At 33.4% G+C, this 21,867-nt stretch overlaps 7 protein-coding genes across 9 annotated transcripts; 6 read left to right on the top strand and 1 right to left on the bottom strand.

Annotated features, from left to right (window-relative positions):
* Positions 1 to 552: 552 nt before the first annotated feature.
* LOC127258664 (non-specific lipid transfer protein GPI-anchored 16-like) lies at positions 553 to 1,514 on the bottom strand. The gene is made up of 4 exons (XM_051285592.1): positions 1,175 to 1,514; positions 1,074 to 1,100; positions 925 to 990; positions 553 to 836 (listed from the first exon to the last, which is right to left on the bottom strand). The coding sequence occupies exons 1-4, from the start codon at positions 1,512 to 1,514 to the stop codon at positions 625 to 627; spliced, it is 645 nt and encodes a 214-aa protein (XP_051141549.1). The 3' UTR covers positions 553 to 624.
* Positions 1,515 to 1,797: 283 nt separating this feature from the next.
* Positions 1,798 to 3,011, top strand: LOC127258665 (non-specific lipid transfer protein GPI-anchored 5-like). Its single transcript, XM_051285593.1, has 3 exons — positions 1,798 to 2,158; positions 2,500 to 2,619; positions 2,715 to 3,011. Exons 1-3 carry the CDS (start codon positions 1,831 to 1,833, stop codon positions 2,852 to 2,854), a joined length of 588 nt encoding a protein of 195 aa, XP_051141550.1. The 5' UTR covers positions 1,798 to 1,830; the 3' UTR covers positions 2,855 to 3,011.
* Positions 3,012 to 3,360: 349 nt separating this feature from the next.
* Positions 3,361 to 4,324, top strand: LOC127259005 (non-specific lipid transfer protein GPI-anchored 5-like). The gene is made up of 3 exons (XM_051286118.1): positions 3,361 to 3,755; positions 3,855 to 3,950; positions 4,028 to 4,324. The coding sequence occupies exons 1-3, from the start codon at positions 3,434 to 3,436 to the stop codon at positions 4,150 to 4,152; spliced, it is 543 nt and encodes a 180-aa protein (XP_051142075.1). The 5' UTR covers positions 3,361 to 3,433; the 3' UTR covers positions 4,153 to 4,324.
* A 603-nt stretch (positions 4,325 to 4,927) lies between these two features.
* On the top strand, positions 4,928 to 6,979 carry LOC127259019 (non-specific lipid transfer protein GPI-anchored 15-like). The gene is made up of 3 exons (XM_051286142.1): positions 4,928 to 5,247; positions 6,460 to 6,549; positions 6,627 to 6,979. The coding sequence occupies exons 1-3, from the start codon at positions 4,929 to 4,931 to the stop codon at positions 6,746 to 6,748; spliced, it is 531 nt and encodes a 176-aa protein (XP_051142099.1). The 5' UTR covers position 4,928; the 3' UTR covers positions 6,749 to 6,979.
* Positions 6,980 to 7,615: 636 nt separating this feature from the next.
* LOC127259170 (non-specific lipid transfer protein GPI-anchored 15-like) lies at positions 7,616 to 9,113 on the top strand. The gene is made up of 3 exons (XM_051286318.1): positions 7,616 to 7,892; positions 8,862 to 8,909; positions 9,000 to 9,113. Exons 1-3 carry the CDS (start codon positions 7,625 to 7,627, stop codon positions 9,077 to 9,079), a joined length of 396 nt encoding a protein of 131 aa, XP_051142275.1. The 5' UTR covers positions 7,616 to 7,624; the 3' UTR covers positions 9,080 to 9,113.
* Positions 9,114 to 11,032: 1,919 nt separating this feature from the next.
* On the top strand, positions 11,033 to 14,176 carry LOC127258905 (F-box/kelch-repeat protein SKIP30). Of its 2 annotated transcripts, XM_051285970.1 has the most exons (3): positions 11,033 to 11,379; positions 12,101 to 12,451; positions 12,779 to 14,176. In XM_051285970.1, the coding sequence occupies exon 3, from the start codon at positions 12,863 to 12,865 to the stop codon at positions 13,898 to 13,900; it is 1,038 nt and encodes a 345-aa protein (XP_051141927.1). In that variant the 5' UTR covers positions 11,033 to 11,379; positions 12,101 to 12,451; positions 12,779 to 12,862; the 3' UTR covers positions 13,901 to 14,176. The 2 variants fall into 2 exon arrangements, with proteins under 2 accessions (XP_051141927.1, XP_051141926.1); XM_051285969.1 differs by lacking the exon at positions 12,101 to 12,451.
* Positions 14,177 to 14,321: 145 nt separating this feature from the next.
* LOC127258904 (uncharacterized) lies at positions 14,322 to 16,960 on the top strand. Of its 2 annotated transcripts, none has more exons than XM_051285967.1 (10): positions 14,322 to 14,495; positions 14,606 to 14,764; positions 14,858 to 15,038; positions 15,228 to 15,284; positions 15,369 to 15,439; positions 15,825 to 15,903; positions 15,988 to 16,047; positions 16,150 to 16,250; positions 16,326 to 16,386; positions 16,478 to 16,960. In XM_051285967.1, exons 1-10 carry the CDS (start codon positions 14,353 to 14,355, stop codon positions 16,844 to 16,846), a joined length of 1,281 nt encoding a protein of 426 aa, XP_051141924.1. In that variant the 5' UTR covers positions 14,322 to 14,352; the 3' UTR covers positions 16,847 to 16,960. The 2 variants fall into 2 exon arrangements, with proteins under 2 accessions (XP_051141924.1, XP_051141925.1); XM_051285968.1 differs by having other exon boundaries at positions 14,348 to 14,495; positions 14,632 to 14,764.
* The last annotated feature ends 4,907 nt before the right edge of the window (positions 16,961 to 21,867 follow it).

Here is a 21,867-nt window from a genome sequence, read left to right as displayed (position 1 = left end):
AACAATGGAATTGATAGTGTGAATGCAACTAACTGGTCAACACAAATTGTGCTCAAGTATTTGTACAGTGTGTTCGTTTGGGGCAAATACCCGAAATTTTATTTATCTTCAATTATTTTTTTTTAAAAAAATATCAAATTAATTTTTTTTATTTTTTTATATTATATTAAAAATTAATTTTATATTTATATTAAAAATTCAAATTTCTTACAAACACACCATATTATATTAAAAATTAATTGTATATTTATATTAGAAATTCAAATTTCTTACAAACACACTCTAACTTTAAGTTTAGGTGTGTTTGTTTGGAGTTTGTATTTGTTTGGAGTTTAGATTTTGAGTTAGAATTTGAATAGTAAAAATTTTGAATTTGAATAGTTGTATGATCGTGATATAAATAAGTATTGATGTGATTTTTTTAATGTAAAATTAATTTTTAGTATAATATAAAAAATAAAAAATAAGTATTTGATTTAATATTTTTAGCAGAAAAAATTAAATGAATGATATAAATTCAATCCAATTCCCCCATACAAACACACCCAAAAAGAAACAGAGCAGAAATCATCATCCAAATAATCAAGGAATATCACCAAACAAATTACGAGAATTTTTGGCGTATTACAAGAACTTAATTAAGACAGCAATCCCTAACAACATCCGTACAAGATTGGACGAGGTATCAATGGAACCGTTTGGGGGCGACGAATTCGGGTCAACCACAGGCCTAACCCCCGGTTGCTGTTCGGGCAAATCCTCCGGCGTCTCCGGCGGTGCCGCCGGCGCGACGTCCAAACCACCTGCCGGAGATTCAGCCGCATCGACGCCGGCGCCTGAAATTTCAATTTTATTCAGTACAGGACAGGACCGATCGTCGTCCGAACCTTAACCACAACGAGAACATTTTTCGATTTCACTCACCTTCCTCTTCCTGTCCTGAAGGAGCATACGCAGAAGGAGCCGAGGTAGGGCCGAACAAAGCAGGACCTGCCAGGTACGCCATTGCTGTAACTGTAATGTTTCCATTCATTCGATTTCTGGTAATAAAACATTCGATAGTGTGTCCGTACCTGGAGCAGGCAGAGGATCTCCGGAGGCTGCAGATTGTAAGAATCGGTTAGTTGCTCGAAAGTGTAGTTATGTGTCGGTTAATCGATTAGTTAGTAATTACCTTTACATTGGATTGGGACAGAAGTTCTGCACATTCGAGGTAGCGAAATGGCGAGGTTTCTGTTGACATAGGGGATCGAGAGAGGAACATTTCCTGTCACAATCAGACAGCCGCAGTCGACGCCGTCGGACATCAGCGATTTCAGCGAGTTGCAGCAGTCTTGCGTCGGCGACGAGCCTCTGACGCCGCTGCCGGTGACGTAATTCAGGCACGGCGTGAACGTGGCGACCATGGAGCTCGTGCACGAAGTGCTGATCTGTGAATCCGTCGCGACAATCGTGGATAAAACGGTAAGAATTCCTAGCATCCATCTCCGATTCATCTTGCCTGAAAATGACATCCTTCGATTTCAGGTGTTTCACATCTGGATTGATTAAGGATGTAAGATTTATGCAGGAGGTTGTTAACTGATTTAACCTAATTTCATCCATTAGCTTCGAAATCTGTGTTCATGGAGATCATCTACTTTAGCTAACACTTTGACTTATGGAGATCTAACATTGTGAATTAGTTCATTGTTGGTTGGATCTTTCGAACAAAGTAGGCCAACAGGAATCTCTGTCTTCTTCCAACCATTCTGTTATAAAAATGTCTGATCGATAGCCATAGTTAATTACTCATTGTAGTAACTTGCAAGTTGTAAGTGTAATACTGAAATGGGTTTGAAAGCCATTGATATGGGTCTTGTGCTAATGTCCGTATTCATGCTCGTGTTTTGGAACGGCGTCGCAGCTCAGTCGGGATGCACGACGGCGTTGATAAGCTTGTCGCCGTGTCTTAGCTACGTCGGCGGGAACACGTCGACTCCGTCGTCGTCGTGCTGCACCCGGCTGGCGGGCGTCGTGCAGGGGCAGCCGCAGTGTCTCTGCTCATTGCTGAACGGCGGCGGGGCTTCGTCGCTCGGCTTCACAATAAATCAAACGCTCGCCCTCGCGTTGCCCGGCGCGTGCGACGTGCAGACGCCTCCTGTTAGCCGATGCAACGGTAAGATTTATGTCGATATATGTGGAAGAAGTTACGGTTCTAACGATTTGTAAAAAAAGTAGCATATGCTAATTCGATCAAATTAGTATCATATTGACTGGACCGGATTGGCAGTGGATAATTGATATGTGTTGACAGTTCATTTATCCATATGTAAAATATGTGATCTATAAAAATATCTCATGTGCTATATAAAAATATGTCATATATTATTGGTTTATTTACTGTATATAAATAACGTGCTTTATGTAGTAACATATTATGCTGTCAGCAAGGTGTATATTGTTGTTTTTTATAGTTCTGAATTTGTGTGGTTTAACTTTTGCTGGAATTGACTGCAGCTGCTAATGGACCCACGGCGTCGTCGGCGCCTGGCGCCCCGGCTGAATCTCCGGCTTCCGATCCCGATGATGTGCTGCCTGAATCTCCAACAACGCCATCAGATTCAGACAATCCATCGGGTACGTCGATATATACATACATACATGTGTTCTAACAAAACAAATTACATTAGCCTAAGAATGTCGAAATTCATTACATTGGCACGAACATGTAGGAACCGGGTCGAAAACAGGTCCGGGGGCAGATGGAGTCGCGGTTGGAGGCAGCAGCAGTGGTGCGTCATTCAGCGCAGTCGGGATCTTCATCTTCGTAGTCTCGTCTACCTTGTGGGCTACTCAAGGCCATGGATTTTAAGATCTTTATCGACATCTACGAAGTCCCCTCTTAGGACACAAATATTGTATTGTATTGTCATTTCGAGCACTCCCATGTATGTTTTTCGCAACATTCGTTGAACGTTTTTAAGGATTTGTTTCTTTAGCCCCAAATTTTAGGTTTTTAACGTTTGAATTCTGCATCTTTCGATAAAAATATATATTTTTTTAAACAAAAATATTTCATTATACATTTTTATAATACCAAATTAAATCAAAAATTTTCAAACTCGTCAAAAGAAACACACCTTAACCTAACTATACTCTATGTTTTTGTCCATATAACGTATCTAAGCACAGCACAACGAACAAAAGTTATCAAACAGTACAACAAATCTTCCATAGAAAAATCAAATCTCAAATGATTGATGAACAATTAGTTAAAAGTGGTTGGACAACCAAACAAATCTGTCTGTTTTAGACCTCTTCTCTTCCTTGTCTTAATCCCTATTTAAACTTCAAATTTTGCAATCTTTCCTCACACAATCTCAAGCTTTTGATCATTCTTACAAACAACAAACTTCCCCTTTTCTACCTTGCAAGAATTCAGGCATCTAAAATGGCCTACAAACTCTTCCTCGCCCTTGTCGTTACCGTCGTCGTCGTCGCATTTCTATCGAACATCATTTCTGCGCAGTCGGGTTGCACAACGACGCTGATGGGTTTGTCGCCGTGCCTCAATTACGTCTCCGGGAATTCGTCGACGCCCTCGTCGACGTGCTGCTCGAAGCTCACGAATGTAGTAAAGTCGCAGCCGCAGTGCCTTTGTCTGCTGCTGAACGGAACGGCTTCTTCTTACGGGTTTAACATAAACCAGACGTTGGCGCTCGGTTTGCCCGATGCTTGCAGCGTGCAGACTCCTCCGATTAGCAAATGCAACGGTAATAAGCGCCGGCCGGAGTAATAGGTTTTTTTTTTCTTACATTCTTGATGACCCTTTTGGTTTGTCTGAGTTCGGACATCATTTGCTTTCCGTGCAGCTGCTAATGCACCGGATGCTGCCTCGCCGGGGGCCTTACAGAACCGCCCCTCCGACTCTTCCAAGAATCCGGCGACAGGTTCGGATATCCCATCAGGTATGTCGAAATACTAATATTATTACATACAGTTAAGTCTGAGGTTGTCTGGAGTGGTGATTGTTCTTCGAATGCAGGCTCGAAAGCCACCCCGACTGGCGACAAAAACAACGGCAGCATCGCTAATGCTACACCTTGCATAGTTCTACTACTTGTCCTGATGACTGCATCATCGTACGCTGTTTCTATCGCCGGATTCTGAGAATCGTCGACTGCCTGTCTCGGTCGAGACCATTCGTTTGTTCGCCTCGTTTGTCCGAAGATTCGATTATTTGTTTTTCTTTTTTCAGTTATTTATCTTTGTATGAAATGAAGAACAGCAGACTCTCCTCTGCTTTTCACCATATTGTTTCGACGATATAACATCGATTTCTTTCCAATTTCGTCGATTCCTCGTACTACAAACCTTATCTCTACTCCATGTCTTAACAAGAACTCTAACATGTCTGAAAAAGACTAAAACATGAAGGCAACACAAACACTATTTCAACATACACAATTGTCGGTTGACTTCCGTTTATAGATAAATAATTAAATAATATCGTACCCTAAAAACTTAAATTTTGAGGTGAGACAATCATTTATTTCATCTAACAAAAATGAACTAATATGCCATTCTCGACGCAAAGAATATCACGATTTTATGCGATTCTTTTGAATATTACTTACCAGACAGGAACGACGGATTTTCAACCGAATGATCGATCAAAGAAAGCTTTCGAAGCGAGCCAACCTGTAATAAACTAATACAAACTACTAACATTTCATTTCTGGTGAACTTTAGGTGCAACAAATTCTAACAACATTAAAGGTACACATCAGTTACAGAACTGTTAGAGATTCTTCGACTCTGTCCATAATGATTCCAGAGTAGGCTAACCGAAACACCAAACGGCATCGTCCTTATCCATCCTCGTCTCGATTTTATATATATATATACAAGCTCGATTTCATTATTCTTTCTTCTCGATCAAAATCATGGCTACTGAAAAGTTCGCCTTGATCATGGTTGTTGCGCTTACGGCAGGCGTAAGCGTCGTTGCGGCGCAGTCGAGATGCTCGACTAAAGTGTTGGGATTGAGCTCTTGTTTGACTTACATTACTCGGAACTCATCTTCGCCGTCGCCGTCGTGCTGCGCGTCCCTCGACAGCCTTGTTCGATCGCAGCCTGAGTGTTTGTGTCCTCTGCTGAGTAACGGCGCCGGTTTCTCCCTCGGCGTCGCCATTAATCGAACGCTCGCGACGGCGCTGCCGGCAGCTTGTAATCTCAAGAATACTCAAATCAGCCAATGCAACGGTAAAATTTTGCTTTAACATCTCCTCACAATTTTGAAGTTTTGAAATTTCTTTGAAATTATAAAAGTTTAAGCTTCGACTGCTAATTTACTAATTTTTTCAAATCAACGCTAATAAAAATAAATAAGGTAAATTATTTTTTTAGTAACGGAACTGGACCATTTATCATCTTAATCCCGTAAATAAAGCTTGTCGCAAATTAGTTGGCGAGCCACGCGAGTGTCTGATGCGCCGGATGACTAAAATAAAGAATTTTTTTTCTTATGGAACTAGACAAAAGGTCTATTTCGAGACTAAAAAACAGTTTATCCAGTAAAATAATTTTAAAATAACACATATTCTTATTTCACTGTGTGATGTATTGTTAGGAATTTATGTATAGGACTATGTCATATTCTGTTAGTTAATTTGTTGTATTTGTTTAATATTAATGCAAATGATGCAGTTTTGATAGTATAAGATTTTAATGTCGTCAAATCACATGTATTTTTTTTACAGTTTTGCTGAAAAAATATACTCTCTCTGTCCCATATAAAGAGTAATGTTTGTTTTTTAGATAATTTTTTAATATTAGTATTATATTAGATTTTAGTAAAAAAACGAAAATATTTTTATTAATATTGTATAATATAAATGTTGTGGCATTTTGTAATATATTAATAAATTAGAAAGATATTTATTATGTTAAGTATGCTGTAAAATTATTAAATTAGGAAATGATATCTTTATTTTCAAACAGACGAAAATAGAAAATAAAACTCTTCTTATGTATCGAAGGAGTATTTGATTTAATATTTTTTAATAAAATCCGAAATTTTAAAATACTCCCTCCGAAAAGAATAGACAGATTTTTGTTGGGCCAAATATTTAAATAATATTAGTATTATATTTTTAAAGAATATTGATATTATATCCATAGTTAAAAAATACACAGTAAAAAACTTTTTTTTTTTGTAAATATATTAAAGGATTGTTTTTTTATGTAAAAGATTTTTTTTTTTTTTATCTTTATCACTTTGTGATTATAGTAAATGATAATTTTACAATAATATAATTATTTACGAAAATACAAATATTATTTTATAACGTAGAAAAATAGTAAAACAGAACTATTGTTAAATTGTGACATAAGAAAAATATATGTAAACAACGACCTATTTTGATCATAAGCTAATAAGTGATTTTCGAATACATTCGATCGAATTTCTAACAGAACTTGCGACCGGACCGGCAGCAGCACCCCTCCCGCCATCACCGGAATATGCCTTCCCCGAAACTCCGGCTGCAACAAACCCACCCTCAGGTAACTAAACAAGAATTTCAAACCCTGTTCAAACCCCGTTTCTCGTTTAATCTAACTTATGCTTATTTTTCGACCAGGCTTGTCGTCGGATCCGGACACGGATGAAAACACGTCAAGAGGAAGCAGAACAACAATGCCATTCTACCCGGGACTCATTGCCGTCATCGCCGCCGCCGTCTCGACTTTGATCAGTTGTTAGCTATATTATTTCCCTATAGAGTTTTGGATCAATGGATTCAATAAAAAGGCTATCATTTGTAGTCCTAGAGCTGTTAATTACAATTTAATGTCTGCATGAGCTTTGAAGCTATGAACAATTTACGACTTGCCTAACTCCGATTCCGTAGCCTGCGCCGGACAATAAAAGGCTATTAGTAAAATATTTTAGATATTTAATTTATGATTTAAATTAAACTGTTATTAGTTGGATTTATCCCGTCAATTCAACGCTATGATATTGTCTGTTTTAAATCGAGTTGAATTTATCTTTGAACTTCTTTCAAATGTTTCGTACCAGTAGAGTTGATGTTAAATTTGTATTAAGACATTTTATGTATTTATTTCCCCGTCAAATTTATTTTTACTTTTTTTTAGTCCGTAAATATTACTAATTTTGTCAAAGTCAAATCAATATTTAATCGTCACTCTTTTTGTTATTTTATTTTTTTATTTTCTAACTAAATTTTCAAAAATACTTCTGACTATCTCTGTACTTTTTCAAATATTTATTTTTCTTAATTTCAATTTTAGGGGCAAAAGATCTGAATTTTTAGTTTATTGATTTAAATTATATTTATATTTGTCTAGATTAAATCATTATTATTTGGTTATATTCATTAAATTAAGTTGTTATTATTTGAATCGAGTAGTATTTATAAGCTTCCGATTTCATTATTAATTTAATTTACGACTTTAAAATTCCATAAAACGCAACAAGTACTAACCCAATCGCCCTAGTCTCGATTCAACAGCAGAATCTGGTAGTTATATAAGCAAGAAGGCTGTGGCAACAATAGTACTTGTGATCATAATAATGTGGATAGATTTTAAGACATCACTTGTTATTACAGGATGCATGATTCTTTCCGGGAGCCTCGCTGCGGCGTCGCCGGAGTCGGATAATTGTCAGGACACGGTGTCGACCCTTATGCCGTGCTACGCCTTTATTACAGGCAGCGGCGCGCCACCGGCGCCGCAATGCTGCGATCGTTTCAGGACAGTTTTAAGCGATCGGCCGCGATGTCTTTGCCAAGTGCTCGAGCAAAAAGGCATCAACACGACTCGAGCGATGGAACTCCCCGGCGCTTGCCACGTTGAAACCCCGTCGGTTTCCAAGTGTCACTGTAAGAAATGTGATTGTAATAAACATGTCAATCCTTCTGATGTTTATACAGTGATTTTTGGAAATTTTGACACTATTGGATATTTCAAAAATATCACTAATTTTTTATTCGATCATAAAATATCATATCAAATATTAATTTTTTATTTTTTTGATTTGTCAAATTTATTCTAATTTTTTCTTTTTCGTCCTCCTTGGCAAAACCAAATATTCAACATTTAACTATTAATCTCAATTTAACCCTTATTCACTATAATCCTCACTACTCTTATTATATTTTCTTTTTTTTTTAAAAAAAAAAATCTATTTATTTTAATACTCTCTCCATCCCATAAGAAGAATATCATTTTTTATTTTTGTCTGTTTTAAAACATAAATACTCCTTTCGTCCCATTGTAAGATTGTCATTTTTCATTTTTGTCCGTCCTAAAAACAAGGTTATCATTTCCTAATTTAATAATTGTACAACTTACCTAACATAATAAATGTCCTTCCAACTTATAATATATTACACAAATGTCATTACTTTTATATTACACTGTACTAATAAAGAATAGGAATATTTTTGTTTTTTTTACTGTAATCCAATATAATATTAATATTTAAGAATTTACGTGCAAAAAAACAAACATCACTCTTTCATCGGGACGGAAAAAGTATCATTTTTCAGTAATTGTACTATTTACATAACATAATAATTATTCTTATAACTTACAATATATCACGTTACTTTTATATTATATTATACTAATATGAACATTTTTGTTCTTTTTTTAATTACAAATCAATACAATAATAATATTAAAAAAATTACGTATAAATGATGCTCTTATTACACAATGAAAGTTTTTCAATTTTTGTGTAAACTCCAAATATACTAATCTTGCGACATTGAAAGTAGTATTTTTAAAATTTCTGGATTTTAGCTTAAATACTTCAATCAATTCTTGTCCTAATTTGCACTTTGCAGCTCCTCCAGCCCCTGCAGGACCCCATGGTGCTACCCCCCCACCCCCAGGTACCCTCTTGGACCGTATATATATATACGTATATGTATCTGTATGTATAGATTTATACAGGACTAAGGATTTGTGTATTGTGGGTGCAGGGCATTCCATTTCTACTAGGATTTCATGCTGTTCTTCACTGATTTTGGCAATCTTTGCTGTGATTATTACTGTGATCTGAGTTTGTCCTAATGTTGTTGAGAAGCTTCTGATGTACCTTTGTCTTTTTTTTTTTTTTTTTTTTTTTTTTTTTTTTTTAAATTTTAAATCTAAGGTTGGAAGAATGGAATGGATTCATGTTGGTGTTCTTTGCTTGTGACTTGTGATCTTTCGGACTTATGTTTGATGACGTGGAAATTAAATTAATAATTTAAAGTCAATTATTAAGTAAACTGTCGTTTACACCTGGAAACAGCTTGCAGCGGCAACTGGTCAAGCCCATCTATATCATTGATTCTTAATTTAAATAAAAATTAAAATTAAAATAAAACTTAATACTAAGGGTGTGTTTGTTTGGGGGTTTGGATTTTGGATTGGGATTTGAATAGTAAAAATTTTGAATTTAAATAGTTGTATAATGTGATATAAATAGGGTTTGATGTGATGTTTTGAATGTAAAATTGATTTTTAGTATAATATAAAAAATGAAAAATAGGTGTTTGATTTGATGTTTTTAGGGGGAAAAAATTGGATGAATAGTGGAAATCCTTCAAAATCCTTCAAACAAACACACCCTAATAGTAATGTTTTTTTTTTTGTTTTTTTTTCTTGGTTGGATAAATTATAAATACTTCATCCGTTCAAAAAAATAAGTATCTATTTGTTTTTTGCACGTAGTTTTAAAAATATTAGTATTATATTGGATATAGTATGAATAAAGTATAAATGACTAAAATAACCTTATTAGTACGTGTGATATAAAGGTAATAACATTTGTATAATATATTGTAATGTTAGGTACATAGTACAGTTACTAAAAAAAAAAGAAATAGATACTTTGTTGTGGGACGGATTAAAATGAAAAAATGAATACTTTGCTATGAGACGGAGGAAGTACAAGAAATACTTTCTATTTTATTTATTGGACGAAAAATTTTAGTATTATATTACAATAAATATAAAATATTCATTCAAAACATTGATATTGTTCGCCTTTGATTATAATTATAAGGTTATACAAATAAATTGAATAAATACTTTAAATGTTATTATTTATATGACTATAATTTTTTATTTTTTATTTATTAAAGGGTAATATTTAAAATATTTAATTTTAGTTTATTTATTTATATAACATTTACATAATTAGTTGCCAAAATATCAAATAATATTTGCATAAAAATAATATTTTATACATATTTTAATACTCTCCTTCCTGTCATCCAATTGTGTGCTCCTTCCGTCATCCAATTGTGTGCTTATTTAATCGGGTACGGGTTTTAAAAAAAATATGTAAGAATATAAATTTTTACTTTCTATAAATTTATGCAATAAATAAAATATATTACTATCTCCGTCTAATTTCTATTAATTTTTTAGGTAAGTGTCTTATGTTATGAATGGACAAATTTGCCCTTAATTGTATTGTAGAGATTATAAGTAATAATTGAATAAAAGTAAAAATGTAAAATTTTTGTTTAAAAAAATGAAATAGGACTTGGATGTTCCAAATAAGAAAGTAAGATATTAGTTTTTGGACGGAGAGAATAATAATTTTATTTTATTTATTTTTGCGTTTTAATAAGGGTGTGTTTGTTTTGGGATTTGAATTTTGAATTGAAATTTGAATAGTAAAAATTTTGAATTTAAATAATTATACGATGTGATATAAATAGACGGCGATACGATGTTTTGAATGTAAAATTGATTTTTTAGTATAATATAAAAAATAAAAATAAATATTTAATTTAATATTTTAAAAAAAAAAATTAAATAAATAGTGAATTTAAAATCTAATCCCCAAATCCCCTAAAGTTTTGCGATAAAAATAAATAGACAAAGATTGATAAAAAGAAAAAGAAAAAAAAATAATAGGAGAAAAAACACGTGCGAGAAAGAAAGGAAGCGTGCGTGGCACGTGACGTTCAGGCAAACGAAAGAACGAGGGCAGTAGAGGGCATTGGAATTAGGAATATCCATCTCAATGCCCCAATTCCGTTCCCAATTCGAAGGGTAAAAACTCTTTCTTTCTCTGTTTCTGCTCACACAAATCTCCAACAATTCTTCTTGATTACAGCCTTCGCACTTTGGGTTTCCTCGATTTCGTGTGCCCAAGGAATCGGCGGCATCGCTTTTGCGTGGCATCTGTAATCTCCCCACACTCGCATTTTCGTGTGACGGCTGCTGGGAGCTCTACCGCGAGATATTTCTAGATTTTTTTGTTCTTCTGGTGGAGGGTTGCTTTCGTGTTTCTGTTTCTTATGTGGATACCAGAGATTGGAGCTTGAATCGTGTTTCCTTGATCGAATTTTGGCTGCTCCGGTACGCTTTTGTTTTGCGTTTACATTTCGTCGCTAATATAGGTGTGTTTTAGGTTGGTCGGCTTCGACCTTCGAGTAATCTGAGATTGTGGTATTGAATTTATTGAAGTAGCAGTTATTTTATTCTATCTGCTTTTCGTTCGATTAATTTTGAGGCGATCGGCATCGGAAATTGGGAATTTAGGGGTACAGTTCTGTGCGTTTTGGATTGATGTGGTGTATCGATAATTGTGTTTTAGGGATCTTTTGGGGATGGATTGTTGATTCCTCCATATCTGCTTTGTCTCGTGTTGCCTTCCTCCGATTTTTTTTATTGACTCGAAGTGTGTTGAGTTCAATTTCATTGGGAGACAAATGATAGATGCATCTTTTCTCTATCTTCTTGATTTCTGTGCTTGAGTTCATCGTTGCTCTCTAGGTTTTGTTTTAATTTTCTGGCATTAATTGTGAAGGCTGTGCTTTGCTGTTCAAAATTTTACTTTGGTGTCTCTGATGATAGTTTGGATGCATTCTCATATGTATAACATTGGTAAAGTAGCCTCAGGATCCTTTTTAGCTATGATTTCATAGGCAACTTAATGTCTGGGAGGTTCATTTGTTCTTCTTTGAGAATTTATGGGGCATCAAGTGATTTTTTGCTCATGATTTACTGCGTGTGAAGTTACCTTTCGATTTCTCCACTTTTTGTAACCTGTTATTATCTCACCTTTTCATTTTTGTAGATGACAGATTACATTAATCTGTAACGTTAGTAGTTATTCAGCACACATATAGTCTTTCGGATGCAATTTACAGATTCTGGTGCTAGATGGGGTGGGAAATTTTCTCGATCCAGTTGTTAGCAATACATTTGATGCTTAAGAAAAGTCATATGCTGTGCTTCTCTGTTGATATGCTTATAGTTGGTTAAGATTATCGAAGCCTGAATTGTATTCAGAGACCCTCCTAGGAGAGAGTTCCTTTGAGTATGAGTTCATCATTTTTAACAGTGGCATTGGCTGGGATCAAATTATCATGTTTTTGTAATGCCGGTGGAGCTGAATCATGCTGATTTGATTCTTTTCCGAAAAGGGGTATTGTCCAATCCTATTAGGTTAAAGATTCTATCCTCATAAATCCAATAGCTTGTAAAGATTAGTCACTATCTGTTTCTTATAAGCTTTCCAACATCTTCATTTTTCAAAAAGGAGCACGATGTGCTGATGTTTCAGCCAAATTAACCATTTACATGAAATTTATATATTTGGAGCCAAATTTGATTGATAGATCTACGACACTTGTGCACATCTGTTTTAGCAATTGTTCATGTTATGCTAGAACTAATCATACTTTATTGTTATCGACATTCACAAGTGTAAACTTGCAATGCTGGAAATTAACCTATGAATTGAATGTTTCAGGCTATCATTTTGCAAAGCTTCGTCCTTTAGATCAGAATCAATCGGCGAAGAAACAATTAGGATCTTGGATTATCGAGCATATAGATGTCTGGGCTTATCGAAGGTCTTCCTGATGCTGTGGCCCTTAGGTGCCTTGCAAGAGTTCCCTTTTATCTTTATCCCAAGTTAGAACTCGTTTCTCGTTCCTGGAGGGAAGCCATTCACAGCACTGAACTCTTCAAGGCCCGCCAAGAGGTGAAATCAACCGAAAACTTCATTTGCGTGTGCGCGTACGACCCCGACAATCTATGGCAACTCTATGATCCTCAGCACGACCTCTGGATAACCCTCCCTGATCTTCCTTCGAATATTCGACACCTCGCACACTTTGGCGTCGTTTCTGCTGCTGGAAAGCTATTTGTGCTCGGCGGTGGCAGTGATGCTGTCGATCCGTTGACCGGTGACCAAGATGGATGCTTTGCTACCGATCAAGTTTGGTCGTACAATCCCGTAACTAGGCAGTGGTCCCTATGTGCCCCCATGATCGTCCCAAGAGCCATGTTCGCCTGTTGCGAGCTTGACGGGAAGATAATCGTCGCCGGCGGTTTCACCAGCTGCAGGAAATCGATCTCGAAGTCTGAAATATACGATCCCGAGAAGGACTTGTGGATTTCAATGCCCGATCTTCACCACACGCACAATTCGGCGTGTACGGGGGTCGTGATCGACGGAAAAGTACATATCTTGCACAAGGGGCTCTCGACCGTGCAAGTCCTGGAGAACGTTAAGCTCGGGTGGACGGTTCACGACTACAGCTGGCTTCAGGGCCCGATGGCTGTCGTCAAAGGGAAGCTGTACATAATGAGCCATGGCCAAATCTACAAGCAGGAGAGGTATTCCTGTAAGCTCATTGTTTCGGCGTCTGAATTCCGCAGGAAGATCGGGTTTGCTATGATAGGGTTGGGCGACGACATTTACATCATTGGAGGGGTCATCGGGCCGGACAGGATGAACTGGGACATCAAGTCGACGGCTGATGTGGATGTCCTGACGCTCGGAAACGAGCGTTCTGTCTGGCGCCAGGCTGCACCGATGACGCGATGCCGGGGGACTGTTCTTGGATGCACCCAGATGAGAATTTAGAGCATTGATCGATGGATAGATGGATAAAGAGCTGAGCCCAGATTTGATCGAAGGAAAAGGGACGAATTTGAGATATGTAATGCTTCTTCTTGAATCTTGATGTTGTAGTTTTTGGACAAACTGTTTTTGTTTGTCCTAGGATTAAGAGAGAGAGATAGGGAGAGAGAGAGAGAGGCATCTTTTAACCCCTTGGATGATAATTACTCTTTTATGGATGTCGTTTTTTTCAGGTTCTTTTTGTTTCTTGTGACCTTTTAGACAATTTCCTTTGTATTATTTAGTCTTCTTTCTCTATTGCATTTCTTGCATACTTTTCTTGTTATTGCTACTAGTGTTATTAATTTTGAGGTGTTTGTTAAATGGGCCGTTGGTTTTAAATTGGGCCTTGAATAAGCGGCCCATGATTAAAAACCTAAAATAAACCCTAATTTTCAGACTCTGATTGGGCGGTTATGGTAATGGAGGACGAACGCATGGATGCAGAAGGGGAGCAGAAGCTGGAAACCGAAGTGGCGCCTGCCCTGATTGCTGTTCATCCGGACCAGAAATTTGTGTCCGCATGTGTTCGATCGGATCTCCGGGTTTTTAATGTCGGGTGAGGAGAATTCTTCGTTTTTTAGTCTGTTGAAGATTGATTTTCGTTTTTTTTTTTTTGGTCGTGTAACTGTTGGCTTGGATTTTAATTATTCTGCGATTGTTGTGAAGTGATGGTTGTAAGGTTACGTTGGTAGATGCGAATGGAGGGCATAAGGATTCGATTCGCGCCATTCGTTATAGTAAATGCGGGGGGCTTTTCGTGTCCGCGGGAGATGATAAGCTCGTGAAAATTTGGGATACGGATTCATGGCGATGTGCTTTATCTGTGTAAGCAAATTTACGTCAATTCTGAAGGATTTTTATGTTCGATGAATCAGAGGAGTGTTGTGTTAAAGCTCATTGTGGTGAGGATGATGACAGGGTATCAGAGAAGAGAGTGACCTCTGTTGCAATAAGCATCGATGGAACATTTGTGTGTTTTGCAGATAAATTTGGTGTCGTTTATGCTGTTGAAATTGGAGATTACAATTCGGAAAATCCGGCTCTGGCGAAGAAGGCAGTGCCAATTCTTGCACACTATTGCAGCATTATCACAAGACTGGTATGAATTTTTTAAAATTATCATATAATAATGTTGATCATTTGAATATTTGTGATTATACATTGTTTGATTAGTTGGTTAGAGCCGAGCCGAGCGAATTTGAATTTGAGGTCGTAATTCACATACTAGAGATGTCTTAGCATTTTGTTCTGATTGTTAAGATTTTATCTTGAAGCTGTACTTGTGCAGGAATTTTCACCGGATGGGCGATACATTGTCACTGCTGATAGAGATTTTAAGATTCGGGTAAGAATTTTTCGTCTCATAATTCATTGAATTGGAGCTGTGCTTTTTCTTGGTATTTATGTATTTGCTGTACTGTGACGGCAGGTGACGCAGTTTCCCGCAAAACCATTGGATGGGGCTCATGAGATACAAAGCTTTTGTCTCGGTCATACTGAGTAAAGAGTTTCATCAATTTATATGATTACATAATATCCATTGCTGTTATTGTTCGATCAATAAATATTAATTTACAATTTAGACCAACTAAGGAAATACCAAATCACCAAGAACTGCATATTATCACAGTGACTATATGATCACATAATATCCATTGCTGTTATTCCATGTGGAGGAGTGTTGCTTTATTTTCATCTTAATTGCGAAGAAGTGAAGTGTGGAGTCGACTAGCTCGAAAATAGGCTTTCGATTTTGTTTTTCACATTTTAGTTTTTAGGTTTTTCCTTCTCTATCATGGATCACCGCTAGCTGTTTGATGATTTTATCAATCGATTTTTGTTAGGCACAGATTATTGACGCGTACACTCTCATACTTGTCGTCAGGTTTGTTTCATGCATTGTGTTTCTAAGTTGTCGGGATAATACACAAGGGTTTCTAGTCTCCGGAAGTGGCGATTCCACAGTGAGTTGATATATTACAAAATCGTAACAAATTCATTGATAATCATTCTGTTGCCGCGAGCTAACTTAATTCATCGAATTGAAGGTCCGACTATGGGAGTATGTCTCGGGTTCTCTTCTTGATACTTGTGAAGTTGGCACTAAGGTAGGCCGGTAAATCCCAACAAATTTCAACCCTCCCCTTTTCACCCCTTTAATCCGTCTATTGTTAGATTTACGTTTAACTGAAGTATTCATATTCCTGAAGGCAGAGCTTTTAAATTCAAGCGAGGCACACGACGAAATATTACCTGCCGTAACTGATCTCTGTGCAACCTCCGGTTCACTAATTGCCGTGGCTATTCAGAAGTACGAAAGCCATTTACGTTATTACTTTCATTTCTACGGCTGTAATTGTTATTAATCGATATGTTTTAACTCAAGCTTGCCTGGGATAATGCTGTTAAACTGCGACTCCTCTTCGAGGACCCTTTCCATTGCCAAAGTAAGTATGATCACAGCTGCGGTTTCGATCAATTCTTGAACCAAAAATTTGATGAGAAATTATTTTACACTTTCAACAACTGTGCTTTCAGGTCGTACGTGTCGAAGAAGAGGCGTACATTCCGACTAGCCTCGCAGCTTCCTCGTCAGTCCCATTTTTGTGGATGATCATGGGTGCATCCTCTTCGAACTGCTCGACACCCGTGGCTCGGGTGAGAATTGCTTCCGATTTTATTTCCGGCAGCAATCTTCTGGTTTTAGACGACTCAAAGATACCGGGAGGAGAGCCTCTGCTTGTGGCATTGCAGGGAAGACTAGCCATCGGAGAAGAAGCATTTTCGACGGCGGCCGAGGCTGTAAAAACGTCGATGCGGAATTTGATGATCAAGAAGCAATACTCGGCGGAGAGACGAGAAGTGAGGAAGAAAGGTAGGAATGATAAAAAGAATCAAATTTCGTAGGTCAATTGATCAAAATATGATAATTTATGAACGAATGATCGATTGATTGTGTTTTGGTTTGTAGCAAGAAAGTATTTTTCGAATGTTTTTAAGTATGAATGATATGTTTTTTCACTAGGCCTTATTAAAAAGTCGATTTTTGGGCTTCTTTTTTCAATGTCAATATTTTAAATTTTCTTGTCTATTTTGTAACCAAATATAAATTTATTGTTATTTTAAATTTTAAATTTCATGAAATTCTGAAACTTTGTTAATCAAATATTCAAATATGTCCGTACAAGGATCTAAGAAAAAAAATTAAATAAACCCCTTAACACCCTTTGGCAGAGTAGGAACGCAGTTAACTAGCAAAGTATCTATGTATATTTTTTTTTTTGAGTTGTTTAATTATAAAACAATTATTTCAAAAATATATATATATTTTATAAATATTTACTTCATTATTCTATTATCATTTTTACACAAAAAAAAATAAAAATAAAAATATTTTTACACTATTTTAATTATTTATTATAGTGATTAAAATATTATTACTTTTTAAATTTTGTATAAAAAATAAATATATACTTATTAATATGATGCAAAAAGTACTTTTTTAGTTTCCCAAAAAAAAATATTCCCCAAACCCGTCCATAAATATAGTTTTAATTGGGTTGAGCATGAGATTGATAGTTGATAAAAAAGACTTTTTTGCCTTCGTGAGTATATTAATGCAAGAAGTAGTGATAATTATGTAATAAAAATAAAAAAAAAATAGAGGTAATTTTACGGTGATATGATTATTTATGAAAATAAGACTATTGTTTTGACATTGACAAAAATAATAAACAAGACTATTGTATTAAAACAAAATATATATATATATTTTTTAATTATAAAATATCTCATCATACATCATTTTAATACCGAATTCAAATTAAAATTTTCCCAAAACTTTATAAAAGAAACATGCCGTCGGTGTACATTAAAGGTGAAAGAAACAATAACAATCTCACGTTCTTTAGAAAGCATATTTGTTGTGTGATGGTAAATAGTGAGTGTATAGATATAGATATATATAATACTCCTTCGGTCTCATATACTGTTACATTGTAAATACGGTATTTTAAGAGGGGTATAATTAGTAGATAATTAAGAATATATTAGTAAAAATAATTATTCTATAATATAAATAATTATAAATTAAAATTAAGATAACTAATTAGTTTAATTAAAATTAAAAAAATAAAATTTAAAAATTTAAAATGAAATTAAAGTGTGTAATTATTTTTTAAAAAAGAAAAATGATATAGTACGTGGGACAAAAAGAAACGACAATGTGGACATGGAACGGAGGGAGTATATATATATATATATACAGAGAGAGATAGAGATAGAGATTGATTGATTGGTTGATACCCTAAACTCTCTCTCTCTCTCCCAATTAATAATTAATAGTAATTCAATAATGAAATTTTGAGATGAGACAAGACATGACACTGGACAATTACACACTCTGATTTGATTGATTGAAGCAGAAAGAAGAAGACATGGAATTGAAGGTGGTGGAAATACAGTGGGGTGGGGTGGGGTGGGGTTGCATGCATTAATACATACATACATAGATATATATATATATATCCCATGCAAATAATGACATGCCCACTAACATGCACACTTGACACTTTCATAAGTTACTTTTATGTTTTACTAATGGTTTGTTCAGACAAGTGCTTTGAAAGTTTGATGAGTTTGTTTGGTTTGATCTTAGTTTTAGATTTTAATTTAAAATAGTATTTTTGATATAATATTTTGTAAGAAAGTTAAATTGTGTGAGATGAATAATATATATATATATAATTTTTAATGTGAAATCAAAAACAAATTAACAAACCCTAAAGGGATTTTTTTTTTATATAATAATAATAATAAATTAAATACTTGATATCATATTTTATAAATAAAATTGTATTGTTGTTTAATAGAATCGAAACTTTATGGAGCCTTATGCTTTGGTTTTATTTGTGGCCCAACAAAGAGTGACATCCATGGGTTATGTTTGCATTTTAATAATAATAAAAAAAAGTGTATATATATATATATATTATTTTATTAATAAAATTATTAAAAATAAAGTTTAATAATACTTTCAATTTTTTTTTAATAATTTTAAAAAAGAAAAATTCTTAAACACAAGTGTGTTACTTTGACAAAAGTTCATTAGTTTTAATTATTTGAACTATGTGTTTATATGTAATATTATATTTTATTTATAAAATTATTATTTAAACATAAAATTTAAATGAAATATTTTCAATCCAAAGCCAAAAAACATAAAAGACTCGGAAAATTTTAAAGACAAGAATAAAGATGATTCTTGTTTGAAAGAAACACAAACAATAATGTGAAGGGCACTTTGTCTCTAACTAATTTTTTTTCGATGAGTGTTAGGGATTTCTTGTGCACATTAAATTAGGGAAACTAACAAATCCCTTTATTGGGTTGAATTAAAAAATAAATAAATAAAATCAATAGAGTGTTATTAATCTTATTGTATAAATTAAGGCCCACAAATAATTCTTACACTTGCAAAATAATCTATGTTTGTAAGAGTTGTTTTTGGAGTAACACTGTGACTTCACTCGTTTTTGTAGTGTTTTTTATATTTTTGGTATTTTTTTGGTGTATTGTGTAATTTTAATTTTTTTTAGTAGATAATATTTAATTTTATATTTTTAAAAGTTGTATGTAATTTTATTTTTTTGAAAAATAATGTATAATTTTATTTTTTTAAAGTGATATAATTTTAGTTTTGGAAAGTAATATAATTTTATTTTTTCAAAAAATAATGTATAATTTTATTTTTTAAATTGATATATAATTTTACTGTTGAAAAGTAATATAAATTATATGTGTATGGATCTAATGTAAAAATTAATTAAAGTTGAAGTGTAATTTATAAATATAAAAAATTATATAAAATAATATAAAAAAGGAATATATAGGAAATATACTTTTTAGAGTAAAAATTGAAGTTTATGGTTAGAGTAAAATTATTGTAAATCAAGTGCATTTTTACTGTAGCAACTACAAAACTAGAGTGAAGGGTTGGAGGTGGCCTAGGTATTCTTTCATTCAATGGGCACTTCTCAAACAAGACAAGACATATTTAGATGTCATGAAATGCAATGTTCTATCCCTACTATATTAAGACACATAATTTAGAGAGATATCTTTGCAAGTGGGGTTTAGGTATATGTCCTTGTCCACCACAATATATATATATATATATATAAAATATGGATTTTGACTAATTACAAAATAATAGTGAAAGTATCGCTACGAGAAAATAGTATTTCTGTAACGATTTTTTTGTCTTTTAAATTTATTTTTGTTGTTACTAATGACACGAAGGACGAAATTTATTAAATTATATTTCTAAAGTTTATGTAGTTAACATTATTTGTCTATAATTTTCGTTACAAAATAATAGTGTAAGCATTTATACAAGAAAATAGTATTTCTGTAACGATTTTTTTTGTTTTTAAATTTATTTTTGTTGTTACTGATGATACTAAGGACGAAATTTATTAAATTATATTCCTAAAGTTTATGTAGCTAACATTATTCATCTCTAATTTCTGTTACAAATATTTTATTATTTTTGTAGTGTATTAGGGTTTGCTTAACTTTGCTTTGGTGATTAAGTAGTAAAAATGTGAATATAAAACAAGTATTTGTTGCAATATTTTGGATAAAAACAACAATTTTGATATATTATTTTTAATTTAAAATTAATATTTATGGAGAGGTCACCTAGACGCATCAATCAAATAGATGATTTAAGAAATATTAATATTATATTGGTAGTCAATAAAAAGTATGGATAAAAAACTTTTTTGTCCTTGTGAGTGTATTAGTGTAAAAAGTAATACTAATTGTGTAATAAAAATGAAAAAGTATGATAATTTTATGGTAATAGGGTTATTTATGGAAATAAGACTATTGTTTTGAGACGGAGAAAAATAGTAAACAAGACTATTGTATTGGAACGGATGGTGTATCACATTTTAAACTTCTATTATTTTGAAGTTTTATTTCAATTTTACACTTTGCAATCGTAGCCATATATTTAGGGTTTGTTCATTTGCGATTTTAAACTAAATCAATATTGTTTATGCTATATAATTTTCAATAAAAATATATTATAATTTCTCATAAAATATCAAATCAAAATATTATTTAAATAAAAATTCAAATTAAAATTTTATTTCAAACAAACCTTATAAAACACAAAGTATATTTAGTTAGTATTTAAAATTTTGAAGTATTTTTTTACTCAATATTTTAGGAGGGGTATAATTAGTAGATAATTAAGAATGTATTAGTGAAAATAATTATCTTATAATATAAATAATTATAAATTAAGATTAAGATAACTAATTAATTTAATTAAAATTAAAAAAATAAATTTTAAAAATTTAAAACGAGATTAAAATGTATAATTATTTTTCAAAAAAGAAAGTGACATGGTACGTGGGACGAGCAGAAATGACAACGTGGACATGATATGTGGGACAGAGGGAGTATTAGATATGAGAAATTGTAAAATTATTAAGATAATATTTTTGGGTTTTTCATTTTGTTTTATGCTATGTATATATATTGTATTATTTTTAGAAAAAAATAAAATAAAAATGGAACAATCATGTATCTTTAAAACAAGTAATCAAACTCGCAATATTTACTAATACAAGTTATTATATTCAAAGCACTATTTAAAAAATAAAAAATAAAAAATCAAAGAATAAAACCAAAATTCAAAAAATACACTAATTATTTGGAATATATTGAATAAATTGTATCAATTAAATATGTACCATTACCAAAAAGGGCAAGTTTTCAATTTCTAGATTACCTTATTTATAGAAAGAATGGTATGCAATATTACACTTCTTTCATGTGCACAAAATCAGCTCTTTATAGATTTTTTTTTTTTATATAAACACATAATTCACGATAAAAACAAAAATAAAAAATAT

The sequence above is a fragment of the Andrographis paniculata genome, unplaced genomic scaffold (genome assembly GCF_009805555.1).
Source record: "Andrographis paniculata isolate CXL003 unplaced genomic scaffold, ASM980555v1 Contig5END, whole genome shotgun sequence".
NCBI classification, from domain to species: Eukaryota; Viridiplantae; Streptophyta; class Magnoliopsida; order Lamiales; family Acanthaceae; genus Andrographis; species Andrographis paniculata.
This window is presented reverse-complemented; position numbering and strand designations above follow the sequence as displayed.

Excerpts from the sequence above, each read along its gene's own strand:
- LOC127258665 (XM_051285593.1), top strand. The coding sequence starts at position 1,831 with ATGGGTTTGAAAGCCATTGATATGGGTCTTGTGCTAATGTCCGTATTC. Across the intron at positions 2,159-2,499 it reads TCCTGTTAGCCGATGCAACG|CTGCTAATGGACCCACGGCG; the intron begins GTAAGATTTATG and ends AATTGACTGCAG. Across the intron at positions 2,620-2,714 it reads AGATTCAGACAATCCATCGG|GAACCGGGTCGAAAACAGGT; the intron begins GTACGTCGATAT and ends ACGAACATGTAG.
- LOC127259019 (XM_051286142.1), top strand. The coding sequence starts at position 4,929 with ATGGCTACTGAAAAGTTCGCCTTGATCATGGTTGTTGCGCTTACGGCA. Across the intron at positions 5,248-6,459 it reads TCAAATCAGCCAATGCAACG|AACTTGCGACCGGACCGGCA; the intron begins GTAAAATTTTGC and ends AATTTCTAACAG. Across the intron at positions 6,550-6,626 it reads TGCAACAAACCCACCCTCAG|GCTTGTCGTCGGATCCGGAC; the intron begins GTAACTAAACAA and ends TTTTTCGACCAG.
- LOC127258904 (XM_051285967.1), top strand. The coding sequence starts at position 14,353 with ATGGTAATGGAGGACGAACGCATGGATGCAGAAGGGGAGCAGAAGCTG. Across the intron at positions 15,440-15,824 it reads TTTTGTCTCGGTCATACTGA|GTTTGTTTCATGCATTGTGT; the intron begins GTAAAGAGTTTC and ends ACTTGTCGTCAG. Across the intron at positions 16,048-16,149 it reads CTTGTGAAGTTGGCACTAAG|GCAGAGCTTTTAAATTCAAG; the intron begins GTAGGCCGGTAA and ends ATATTCCTGAAG.
- LOC127258905 (XM_051285969.1), top strand. The coding sequence starts at position 12,863 with ATGTCTGGGCTTATCGAAGGTCTTCCTGATGCTGTGGCCCTTAGGTGC.
- LOC127259005 (XM_051286118.1), top strand. The coding sequence starts at position 3,434 with ATGGCCTACAAACTCTTCCTCGCCCTTGTCGTTACCGTCGTCGTCGTC. Across the intron at positions 3,756-3,854 it reads TCCGATTAGCAAATGCAACG|CTGCTAATGCACCGGATGCT; the intron begins GTAATAAGCGCC and ends CTTTCCGTGCAG. Across the intron at positions 3,951-4,027 it reads AGGTTCGGATATCCCATCAG|GCTCGAAAGCCACCCCGACT; the intron begins GTATGTCGAAAT and ends CTTCGAATGCAG.
- LOC127258664 (XM_051285592.1), bottom strand. The coding sequence starts at position 1,514 with ATGTCATTTTCAGGCAAGATGAATCGGAGATGGATGCTAGGAATTCTT. Across the intron at positions 991-1,073 it reads AGATCCTCTGCCTGCTCCAG|GTCCTGCTTTGTTCGGCCCT; the intron begins GTACGGACACAC and ends CGTACCTGGCAG. Across the intron at positions 837-924 it reads TTCAGGACAGGAAGAGGAAG|GCGCCGGCGTCGATGCGGCT; the intron begins GTGAGTGAAATC and ends TTGAAATTTCAG.
- LOC127259170 (XM_051286318.1), top strand. The coding sequence starts at position 7,625 with ATGATTCTTTCCGGGAGCCTCGCTGCGGCGTCGCCGGAGTCGGATAAT. Across the intron at positions 7,893-8,861 it reads GTCGGTTTCCAAGTGTCACT|CTCCTCCAGCCCCTGCAGGA; the intron begins GTAAGAAATGTG and ends TGCACTTTGCAG. Across the intron at positions 8,910-8,999 it reads TGCTACCCCCCCACCCCCAG|GGCATTCCATTTCTACTAGG; the intron begins GTACCCTCTTGG and ends TTGTGGGTGCAG.